Source organism: Labrus mixtus, chromosome 5, assembly GCF_963584025.1.
Source record: "Labrus mixtus chromosome 5, fLabMix1.1, whole genome shotgun sequence".
In the NCBI taxonomy this organism is placed as follows: domain Eukaryota; kingdom Metazoa; phylum Chordata; class Actinopteri; order Labriformes; family Labridae; genus Labrus; species Labrus mixtus.
In genome coordinates this window covers 18,069,939-18,082,121 of record NC_083616.1, presented here as the reverse complement: position 1 = coordinate 18,082,121, position 12,183 = coordinate 18,069,939, and the positions used below count along the sequence as shown (strand labels likewise).

General features: G+C 39.4%; 2 protein-coding genes across 3 annotated transcripts in view; one reads left to right on the top strand and one right to left on the bottom strand.

Annotated features, from left to right (window-relative positions):
- Positions 1-3,633: 3,633 nt before the first annotated feature.
- LOC132974347 (histone H2A.V) overlaps positions 3,634-12,183 on the bottom strand; it is a 212,014-nt gene continuing 203,464 nt past the window's right edge. The window contains exons 2-5 of one of the 2 annotated variants that reach the window (XM_061038366.1): positions 5,131-5,209; positions 4,898-5,011; positions 4,656-4,785; positions 3,634-4,492 (exon numbers count right to left, since the gene is read on the bottom strand). In XM_061038366.1, coding sequence (XP_060894349.1) covers positions 4,431-4,492; positions 4,656-4,785; positions 4,898-5,011; positions 5,131-5,209 — 385 coding nt within the window. In that variant the 3' untranslated portion in view covers positions 3,634-4,430. Of the gene's footprint in view, positions 4,493-4,655; positions 4,786-4,897; positions 5,012-5,130; positions 5,215-12,183 lie in introns of those variants that run through there. The other variant, XM_061038365.1, reaches the window with a different exon arrangement.
- purba (purine-rich element binding protein Ba) lies at positions 6,887-10,153 on the top strand. The gene has a single exon (XM_061038297.1). The coding sequence runs from the start codon at positions 6,926-6,928 to the stop codon at positions 7,877-7,879; it is 954 nt and encodes a 317-aa protein (XP_060894280.1). The 5' UTR covers positions 6,887-6,925; the 3' UTR covers positions 7,880-10,153.

Sequence of the window (12,183 nt, the reverse complement as noted above, 5' to 3'; positions counted from 1 at the left end):
TAACAGCTGCCTTCAACACTTTTGATTATATGATGCTCTTGTGGTGTTTAGAAAATCGTGTGGGGATCAAAGATGCTGCACTCAAGCAGTTTTAGGCCTACTTGTAGGAGCTTCCTTGTACACCTGGGGGATTATTCCTCAGAGATAGCAGCACTTACGTGTGGTGTCCCAGAAGGTTCCATTTTGGGTCCCATACTATTGTCTTTATGCTGCCCCTGCCGTCTATTTTTGAGAAATGCAATGTCTCATTCCATTTGCTTTCAGATGATGTACAAATCTACATGCCTTTGAAATGATAAAGTAAGGGTTCACTGCAGACTCCCACAAGGGCAGTTTGATAAAAGAGAGAGTTTATTTCACAGTCCAGGTCGGTACACAAGTTCTTTCAGAGAGGAAAACAAATCCACAAAGGAAGCAGGAAAAAAAGGAAATACTCAAAAAAAAGTCAGGCAAAGATTAAATGCTAGAAATGTTCGCCAAAGAAATGCTAAAAAAAAAAGGCGACACCAGGGAACACACAACAAACGGCAACCTGAAGGAAGACAAACAGTGTTTAAAAACACAGACAATCAGGGGGTAATGAGACGCAGGTGAGTACAATCAGGAAGGGGGTGGATAAGGTGGGAAATCACTAGGAGCAGGATCTGGAAGACAGACACATGTACAAAATAAGTACAAAGTACCAAATAGTGAGTATATTAAAACAGGAAAAACAATAATACTGAAATAAATTAACTGAAACTGAAATGTGACCGAAGTACCTTGATGGAGCACGTCAGGATGAGTTTAACTTCCCTTATCTAAATGGAAACAAGACAGAGATCATTGTGTTTGGACACCTTGAGCTGCTGCTGGAAGCAGGCACTCTTGGCCCTCTTGCCTGTAAGTCTACGTTAAAGAATCTGGGTTTTTATATTGACAATGTTTTTAAATTTGACTGGCAGATTTCTTTTGTTGATAAGCTGAGCTCCTATCAGCTGAGACTGAAAGCCAAAGTGAAAGCCTATGTCCCTCCCAGTGATTTAGAGAGGGTGACACGCATTCATAATATCTGGACTAGACTATTGTTATTATTTGTATGTGGGTTTGGACCAGGGGTCCATCCAATGCCTGCAGCTGGTTCAAAATGCGCTGCTTACCTCTTCACAGGAAAAAATAACAGGGGCCACAATACCCCTGTGTTGCTGTCCCTCCCAAATAAGATCTGTCCCCTTCATCAAATGTTTTCAATTATGGATAAAGACCCATTTCTTCTGTTTGGCTTTCCACTGGAGATGAGAATGTTTTATCCCAACAGATTATGAATATACAATGGTTTTAGAGTTTACTATTACTTTTAATATTGTTTTATAATGTATGATGTATTCTTGATTCATGTTTTACCTTTCACAACTTAAAGCCCTTTTGTTGACATTATTCATGTGTATGAATATAAAGTAGACTAGATTTGACTTGATTTAGAATTTAAAATTACCTCAATTTGTGGTTTATTTTCAGGAAAAACTTATATATTAAATCGGTGTGACTCAGTCCAGTTGTGGGCCTGATTCTGGAGTCATTAAAAACTTAGTTCTGTATTAAGTCATTACAAGATTATCTAAGTGAGTTTCTTGGTTTTTAGTCACCTCACAACCTGCATAGCAAATTATATTCTCAGTCATTAATCTGAGTCAGAAAAAAGCTGGATGAAATGGTTGTGAAGTTGTTTTTTTTAACTAAACAACAGTTTTCTGTTCCTGTCATCCTCAGTGTGCTGCTTGTTCTTTTGCAGTCTTATCACTCATCTCTCTGAAATCATTTGTAGCTCATATTATACAGAGACACTTTGCCATTTGGAAAAAGCAAAGGAAATAATGAGAAGAGCATGGAACTGAGATGTAAGTGAAATTACAAAATAGAAAATCATGGTTAGACATTTCCGTCTCCGTCATTAATTTATAACTTAATATCTATATGAACAAATACTCTTTGATTTTTACAATCCTTACTAGTACAGAATACAACACCCTCTATCCTTTGACCTTTGATTTGGAATAGAAAAAAAATTCCCAAAGCCCTTTTAATGGAGAAAAACCTGAAAAACATTTAGGAGTGGCAAAAGAGGAGGCTATCCTGACGGACATGCAACAGGAGCCTTCAGAATAAACCATCAGGAGATTAGAGTGTGACATGGACATTGTTAATCTACATGGGGAAAAAAAGAATTACCACGTCCACAATAATTTGATTTTTTAAAGATATGAAAGTCTTTAAATGTTTACTTACTGTTAAGCCTTTAAGGATTTTTTCAACATCTCTGGAAAAACAATTGTGAGCTCTCTAGCAAAAAGAAAAATGGGCAGATTGATGAGAGAGTGCTCTTTTTCATGAATGCTATGACTTGAAAGGCAAACTCAGCGTTGACTTGAGTTTGTAACAGGTGTAAACAAGCAGCCTGTCCATGCAGTTTTAAAGACGTTATCTAGCGGAAAGGTAAATAAGTCCTGAATCAAACAGAAATCAGGAAAATACACAACAGATGATGAAACACTTTGAAATGTGCCCTTATTATGGTTGCAGTTTAAACTTGACATCTCTTTTATATTAATTTGCATGTATTTTTTAAATCTAACATATTTTTCCACTTTCAGTTCAGGATTTAAAAGATGGTGTTTAAATCTCACTGAACTTGTACTTGAAATTAAATAATTTTCCATTGACAAGTAAAAAATCATTTTAAAGATTCCACCCTATTTGCCCTCAACCACTATTTAAAGAAGTATGAAGGCCTTGTTTTTACGCTGCCATTTAGAAATTCCAATTTAAGAGGAGTCTTTAAAGGTTTCCACGAACACTAAAAAAGATTACCAACAGCACAATTGGCTTTCGGTAAAAAACCCTAATTCCTATCACAAAAATGTAGCAAAGGCATTAAAAAGGAAAACTGGAGAAAGCACACTTGACATATTTCATCCTTGAATAAGCAAGGCTATTTAAAGAACTTGATTCTCACTATAAGTGTCTGATTGATCCTTGCTCATGTTAGAGTCCAATGTTTGAGTTGTTCAGATAAAGCACCTCCTGAGTGTCCTGAGGGCCCATTGGGCCTGCAAACAGTAGTTTTTATTTTATTTTTTAACCATCTCTAGGGAGTAAACGGGACATTTTCTACAATAGAAAATAAAAAGTGTGTTTTGCTTTACTATCAGCATTTTCCCTCATCAAATCTAAGAGTTTGGCAGGCATGCATTTATCTTGAATACAGAGATCAATGTTATTGTACATTTCTTTTTTCTTGTCATTCCATTTATTTAACTTGCCAAGAAGTATTGATCAGCAAGGGTTTGAGATTATTTTAATGTCAGTGGCTCCCCCTGTTGGCAAGTGGTGATCCCACAAAGACGAAATTCTGTTCAAACTGATGGACAGGCCTTTTCCCCCCTCAAACCCCTCCAAAGTTTTAAAGTTGCTTGATTGAATAGTTTTTAAATAATCCTATAGAACGCACCCATTTCATACAAAGCACCCTTGAAAAAAATATCTAAAATACCATTAATTTAAAAACTGAAGCGCATAACACGTCCGTTTTAGAATTATACAATTCTTAACTGGAAAAAAATATTCAATTTAAAGGGCTTCAAATGGAGCAAAGAGTAACATGCATTTGGTATTTATTAAAAGATAAAATATGCAGTAATTTCCCTGAATACATACTTTAAAAAAGGCAGACTTACAGACTGATATATTGATGTGCTTTTCAATCTGCATTCAATAGTCTTCAATCACGGGGCACCTATTGATTACTTTTGTTATTAGCAGATGTTTCCACAGTGAGACTGCTCCCTGATTACATACTTAAATTATGGTCTAACACTTTTCTTAACTTGCAACAACTAACATCAATCTTTTGACAAAGGTTGCAATAAACTGCATTGTAAAAAAATGTCATCTTGATGTAAAAAGTCAACTTTTAATACAACACTATCCTTGTGCAGTTGAAAATATAACAGTAAGTCAACAGGGGGGAAAAGCACCACATCACATTTAGCATTTGTCATCGAAAGAAACAAAATCTCCTTAAAAAGTTGTATGATAGCAAATATTGTAACTTCAAGAAAATAACCACAAAACAACTTTTTATATAAAAAAGGTTTAACAACGTCTTTTTTCAGTATAAAACATTACAGAGACCCAGGCCAATCAAACAAATTCACTGTCACCATTTGAAATAATCATATATTCCCCAGGCAAACGTTCTACAATAACATACAAAGGGTTTTTCTTTTGTTAAGGGGTTTTCTGTACTTTTTTTTCTAGTTATGGGAAAATATTACAACACAAAACTAACAATCACTCTTTGTTTGCTATAATATTAATGATAAAAAAAAAACAAATGTCAACTCCTGGTCCAATCAAAGCCCAAGCCCCAAAACTTCTGGTCAACATGGCATCTATGCAGTTTTCTGCTGGCCCTTCTTCCCAATGAGGGATTTGTGGATGTGGGGAATGACACCTGAAAACAAACAAATACAGAAAAAGCATTCATTGGTTTAATTGTTTTAAACAGTGATCTCCAGGAAAATACTTCATGGCATGTAGTATAGATGTAGCAGAGCTAACTGATACCAACACACAAGCAAGTAGATCTACAAATGACACACGAAGAGTCAGCTTACCTCCACCAGCAATTGTTGCCTTGATAAGAGAGTCCAACTCCTCATCACCACGGATGGCAAGCTGCAAGTGACGGGGAGTGATACGCTTCACCTTCAAGTCTTTGGAGGCATTTCCTGCCAATTCTAGTACCTGAGCGCAAGAAAACAAACAGATCAATGTTAGCAGCGTCATACAACTCAGAAACGTGAATACCTAATCTCACTGTTAAACATAAACATGCACAAAAAGAGGGACGGTTTACTTCAGCAGTGAGGTACTCAAGGATAGCAGCACTGTACACAGCTGCTGTGGCTCCTACACGGCCATGGCTGGTTGTACGGGTCTTCAAGTGCCTGTGGATACGACCCACTGGAAACTACCAGGAAAGAGACAGGACAAAGTAGTCAGTTCAAAAATAACAGGGGCAATCTCTGCAAGAGGACGACAGCACATGACACAAACAGTAAAGCCAATATGAAGCTTCACAGTATTTACCTGCAACCCAGCCCTCTGGGAGCGCGACACTGCCTTTGCCTTGGCTTTGCCACTGTCTTTTCCTGCCTTGCCACCAGCCTGCATGAGGTAATTGTAAGGACAATTTTTAAACAGGAAACAAAAACATCTTGAACTCAGGAAAGTAAAACTGTAGTGTGGATGTTAAAATTTCTGCAGTACACAAACCAAAAACACGAAACAGCATCTCACTTAGCACATATTGCAGTTAAGCAAGAAAACAAAGTGTAGGCGTAAAAGCTTGTTTGTAGTTTTAATTAATTACGTTTCAGATCTGTTGTAGCTTTCCCGCCAACCTAGAATAAAAGCGAATAAAACTACAACTAAGATGATAGCGTTTACCAAAAAAAAAATGTTAATATTTGTTGTTGTTTTTTGACTCTGACTCTTAGATAATAAAAGTAAGATAAAAGCGACAGAGTGTTTAAAAAAACAGAGAGAAACACGGGGAGCTGTCAGCGGGCTCCGGAGTCCTGACATCCCGCGACAAACAAACAACAGACCCGCCGCTTTCAGGGGGGTACAGTTTTCATTTGACGAGTAATACATGAAAAATATGTTATCCTATCATTTAGATTACTAGAAAGTACATAATCGACACAGTCAACACACACTCACTAGACTAGAGTCCTCTAGTAAGAGACTGAGGGGTAACTAATAACAGACACCTCACCGTGTAGCTAACGGATTAGCCACACTTAGCTTGCTAAAGGTTGCTAACACACCAAAGAAAGACGCTACACCGAGTGAAACAAAATGCTTCTCTGCGTCAAATCTAACACTTCTCGTAAATCACTCCACGTATCCAACTGGATTGGCGTTTTCAGATAGTGGTGCGTTACACTTTGGTGTTATTAAGAACGAAAAAGAGAATCAAATACAGACTTCTTAATGCTAACGTGATAGCTGACAGTTAGCAAGCTTTTTAACCACACACACCCTCTGTTCGCTTTTTCCCCCCCACCAGCTCCAATTATATAAACATTTAAAATCCTCCAGCTGGACAATAACGTGAATTAATGCGCAAAGATTTTCCCGCAAGTGCATTCAGCGTCAGTCGAGCCGGACTTACCATTTTTATTTTCCGACCAGTTTTATTTGAATGTGGAAGTGAGTAAAGATGGCAAACAATTTCGGCTCCCGAAAAGCAAAGAAACAATAAACCCTTCGGAAATCTTTTTTTTTGCATGAGACCCCTCGTGGGAGTCCGATCGGCCAATCGGAGCGTGCGTTGTTACTTTGAATCTCACTTTCGTCCAATCGCTGAGCAGATTGCAGAACAGTCACCCATCCCCCCATCACCAGATCGTCGTGCCTGGCTTTTTGCGCACGAAACCAACAAGTAGGCGGGGACTGCGTGTTTGAACGTACAAATTAATACATACATTGAAGGCCAAAACGGGTTTATATTTGTACCTACAAGTGCATACAGAACGTATTTTAATCGTCTAATATGTGTATGATCACTGCATTATAAATTGGTTATTGCAACAGTTCACAGAAATATGTTTTTTTCCCGCAGAAAGTAGGATATACGTAAGACATAAATTGAGCGCTGCTGTGGATGTAGTGCAGTAGGCGGGTTTTGCCTGAAATGACAGGCAGCGTTACTAGCCAATTAAAACGCAAGAAATCAAGACGACCTTTTTTGATTGACAGTTGCTTCGACAAATCAGAACCCAGAACCCTGCGTCCCGATTTCCTCTGCTAGCTTGGCAAGCAAGGGGAGGGTGGGGGGGTCAAAGATACGCAGAGAAACGGGCTGCTGGTGGTGAAGATGGCGGATGGGGACAGTGGCAGTGAGCGCGGTGGCAGTAGCGGCGGCGGTGGCGGCGGCGGCAGCAGCGGCGGTGGAGGTGGTGGTGGAGGGGGAGGCAGCGGGTTTCAGCATTACCAGCGGGAACCGGAGACCCAGGAGCTTGCATCGAAGCGGTTGGACATCCAGAACAAACGCTTCTACCTTGATGTGAAGCAGAACGCCAAAGGCCGGTTCATCAAAATCGCCGAGGTGGGCGCCGGGGGCTCAAAAAGTCGACTGACCCTCTCCATGTCAGTCGCGGCAGAGTTCCGCGACTACCTGGGGGATTTCATAGAGCACTACGCCCAGCTGGGGCCTAGCACCCCGGAGCAGATCGCACAGTCTTCCGGCGGGGATGACACCGGGCCTAGACGGGCCTTGAAGAGCGAGTTCCTGGTGCGCGAAAACCGCAAATACTACCTCGACCTAAAGGAGAACCAGCGGGGTCGGTTTCTCCGGATCCGGCAGACCGTCAACCGAGGCCCCGGCTTCGGAGTTGGAGTGGGTGGCATCCCGGGGGCTGGCATGCAGGCCGGACAAACCATCGCTCTCCCTGCCCAGGGCTTAATAGAGTTCCGCGACGCCTTGGCCAAGTTGATAGACGACTACGGGGGAGATGAGGAGGATCTCGCCGGCGGCGGAGGGGCAGGGGGCTACAGCGAGCTCCCCGAGGGCACCTCGATCATGGTGGACTCCAAGCGGTTCTTCTTCGACGTGGGATCCAACAAGTACGGAGTTTTCTTGAGGGTGAGCGAGGTGAAGCCCAGTTATAGAAACTCTATAACAATCCCGTTCAAGGCGTGGAGCAAGTTCGGCGGAGCGTTCAGCCGCTACGCCGAGGAGATGAAAGAGATCCAGGAGCGGCACCGGGATAAGATGTACGAGAGGAGAGCCGGAGAGGAGTCCGAGGGCGAAGACGTGGACGACGATTGACGGATGGATGGATGGATGGTAGAGCTGGCCTGCTCGTGATGAAGCTGACAACATGACGAAAAGCCTGGAGATAAATAGAGAATCTGACATAAAGGAACGACTATTGTGTGCATGACGAATCGAACTTTAAAATGCTAAAACAACGGAGTAAAAAAAAAAAAAAATAGTATATTTGACTGAGAAAATAATGTCTATATAAGAAAATCATGTTCTAAAGTTTAGGTGGATGTTATAGATAAATGAGTGCGGACGGCGTTAGTCAGCTCCTGTATAAGATTCCCCATTGATAAAATATATATATAGGTATATCTATATATAAATATCTATATATAGATATATTGATTGTCTATTTGATAACCTCACACATGTAGTCCAGCAACTTAAGTTTCATGCAGCAGTTCCCAGCAACACTTCCTGGTTGATATCCAGCGGTAACAGCTCACCTGGCTCTGACCTGTTTTCTGTGAAATTATGAAAGGAAGTGGTGCGTATTTTGGAGTGAGACAAGAGCGCCTGCATCACAATTACGGTGTAAGTGTGTGTGTGTGTGTGTGTTTTTGTCTGAAAAGAAAGGGGACGGCTTGACTGGACAGAACGACAACACCCAGGGCCACAGCCTCGTCCATAGGGGGCATCCTTGGCATCGCAGGACATTCACTCATCCCAGCAAGGTCCCCGTAAGGTGATCTGTTACAAGCACACGACTCATTTGGACTCTCTGGACAATCCAAATGAGTCCAAATGACCCCTCCCTTCTTCTCACTTTTCCCCTCCCTTGCTCTTGTGGGTCCCTCAGGTGCTAACCTCCTGCTCCAATAGCTGATATGTGGTGAAGACTGCTCACACGTGGCTTCTTTTGTCTCAGGTCCAGTGAGTCCAATCTATGTTTTAAGGAAATATCAGCATAACCTGTGCCTGCGCATCATCAAGAGGTTCTGAGTGCAGACACCATCAGCCAGGTGCTGCAGCTGGGACACCTGTGGCTACTGATGATGTCTGATATTATGCAGGCCCACTTCTGAACCCTGTGACCTTTTTATGTCAAAAGGGGACACGGTGAGCACGGGCTTCTAGCACTGGTCACGATTTTCAGAGTTAAAGCTTAATATTGCAAGACTTGAGCTGTGGTCTCAAGGGAATTGACCTTGTGGACTTATTTAGGGTGCGCCATTTGGATCCTTAAATCTTGAACACAGACCATTAATGACTGAAGCAATATTCAGTCTGATTGTAAGAAAAATTAGGTGCTTTTGGAAAACAAAACCCACAGGGGGGTGCTGTACCTTAAGGGTGAGAGAAAAAGAAAAATGATGTACTGGAAAATAGATTTACTTATTAAAAAAAAATTCAAATATAGATACAATTATTTTTCAAAAGAGATTTATGAAAATATGTCATAGAAATATGAGACATTTATTAGATAACGATGCCTAAAGTGGCTTATTTAAAACACTAACACTTTGGATGCAACTGTCCAGGGTGATATTTCATAACTGTTTTTTTCCTAACATTTCTTTTATTGCTTAAAGGAAATTAAGAAGAGGTCAGCAAATTGATAACACAGTATGTTATAGCAATTTCTAGCAACAACTACATGAAAGTAGTTTGTCAGCAAACACTCAGCACTCCAGTTCACTTTACATAGCATCCAGTTGTCCCCTCGTTTCAGTCCACCCTTTTAACCATGTTATGTCACAATTTGGCTCTCCCATCAGTTGTCATACGACGCACACATAAACAATCTGCAATCATCAACATTTTGTCTTTAGTGCTCCTTTTCAAATATGATAATTTTTGCATGCCTGCTCTAACGCAGAGCTGCCTTGTGTTCTTTTATTTGCATACTCTGATTGCTGTATAATGGTATTTATCCATATTTGAGAGCGGTTTCAAGTTTTCTTTCTTGCAATGAAAAAAAAAGTTTACTTCTCAGCCTAATAAAAAAGCCACAAAGTTCCTGTGCTTTGCGGAATGACACTTTTTATTGTCCTACTTCATTTGGTGTGTTAACCTCTCGTTGAATTTTAATTTTACTTCATTCACTTCAACACATCAAACGCAGAGATGCCATAAGAAAAAAAAAACATGGGAGCAATATTTCTTTTTCTTTTCTATTGATTATAAATATACTATATATAATATTACACATGAGATTGAACTACATCCTTCTTCCTGTACTGTGTTACGTGAAATGGCAGCTGTTTCAGTCGTGTGTTCTGCTGTAATATTCTATCGAGTTCCTTTCAACGAGAAATAAAAGGTTTTTGCTCAGGAGAGGTGTTGATCTTTTTATCTCACACTTCAGGGTATCACTTTGTCTCTACAGAACCAGTGCAAACAAGTGTTGTTTACATATTTTTCATTCTGATCATTTTTTTTTACCAGAAGGTTGATTTGTCGATGCATCATTTTGTTTAAGATGTCAAATCATTCATGTTCATAGCATTATTCTAAATGTTAAGGGCATGTCTTTAAATTGATTTATTTGACAAACATCAAATAACTCTAAATGCATATGTAGTTAAATATAATCTAGTTTCTAACATCAGGAGTTAAGTTTTATCAACATTGTTTCTTGTCAATTTTTAACTTGGAATTTTTTGTTGTTGCAAAAAACACAAGAACTTTGTTTTCAGTGTTAAACAATAACTTTGAAACAATAACAGTGAGAGCAAAGAGGTTTACTTATGCCAGCATGTGAACCTAACCCTCCTATCATTAAAATGACAGATAAGAGCTGCTGATTTCAATGATCGGATTCTCCTCTCTGATGAAGGTGTGTCAGTAAAATCATTTACAAACATTTTTGTGGTTGCAAAGACACTGATGGGCTCAAATGAAGGGGTGCTCCAGCATAAATAATTGCCCCGGTAAGGGTGTGTATCAATTATAAAATAGATTAATCTATCAGCTCTCATGTGTTTTGCAGTGGAGTAAACAGGGATAAAATCTCCTTCTTGAGTAGTAAAGAAGAAGTGGAAAGTAGTGGAAAATGGAAAAACTACAGGAAGTACCTCAAAGTTTTACCTGAGTTATGTTTCAGCGAGGCCACTTGGTCTGGTTTCTTGTATTTTTATGATGTGAGAATGGAGGAGTAAACTATCAAGAGTTTGGTGTGGTATAATGCCAATTACATTTATTTTAGCTTATCATTTGAAAATGATTAATTTTTGTAATTTATAACTAGAACAAGGTCTTGAATAGAAAGATGAAGATAGGGGGGGAAAAAAAGAGAAAAGTACCAACATATCCAAAGTGAGGAAGCTCATTATATTACAACCAATGGCCTATTCTACATTACTTAATCATAAAGCACCCAAAGTCACGAGACTTTAACTCGTAAATATAAGCTTTAATGTAATTATGCATCACATTCCATTCCATTATTTTAAGAAGTACAGTACACCTACCCCTACTGTAAGTTACTTTTTACGACTGAAAAGTCAATATTGCCAAAGTAGTCTGATAGAATAAAAAAGTACATTTAAACTGTACTGAAGCACAGTACCAGTAGGGTATAGAGCTGTTACAATTACTTCACAAATAATCAACACAGCTGATTCACACACGTATATTTTTTCTCATCTAATAATATTCTATAGCATTATCAGCATGATTCATTGAAAAATGTGATTGGTGCTCTACAGCAGCTGATTACTGAAATCAGAATTTGTTCTGAAAAGAGCCTCTAATCAGGTATAAATGAAGGCCTACAGGGTTACATAACACTACAGTCGAACAGCCCCGGTCCTAAATTGAACAGAAGGGTCTGCCATTGGATTACCGACTGTATGCTTTACAGTTACATTACAGTAAACCACACAAACAGGAAACATATCCAACAAGAAAACGTAAAAATATTCCGCAATACACAGGCCAACACGTTTCAGGTCAATAGGACAGCATGACAAAAACCTATTGCAGCAGAATCTAGTGTGTGGTTTCAATTTAGAATTACTGAAAGTTGTGCAGTTTGTTAACCCCCAGACACAGGGCGGATTATTCACAAATGATTTCATTGTGAATTCCAAGTGAATGTGCTCAATGTTGTTAAGCTGCTTTTTAAAGTGATATTAATGTGGAAACAGGGTTTACTCTGTTTAGAAATATTTTGGACATAAAGGTCAATATATTGAGGTTTAAGTCATTCAGAAATCTTCGAATTAACTCTCTTTTCAAATGATGTATTTAAAGGTTTATTAATTGTCAGTGTGTGCTTTCTTATTTGAGAAGAAAAAGTTGAAAGGCTGTTATTGGATAATTATGAGAGTGATCCACATTTCAGTCTACAGTGGTTTGGTTTC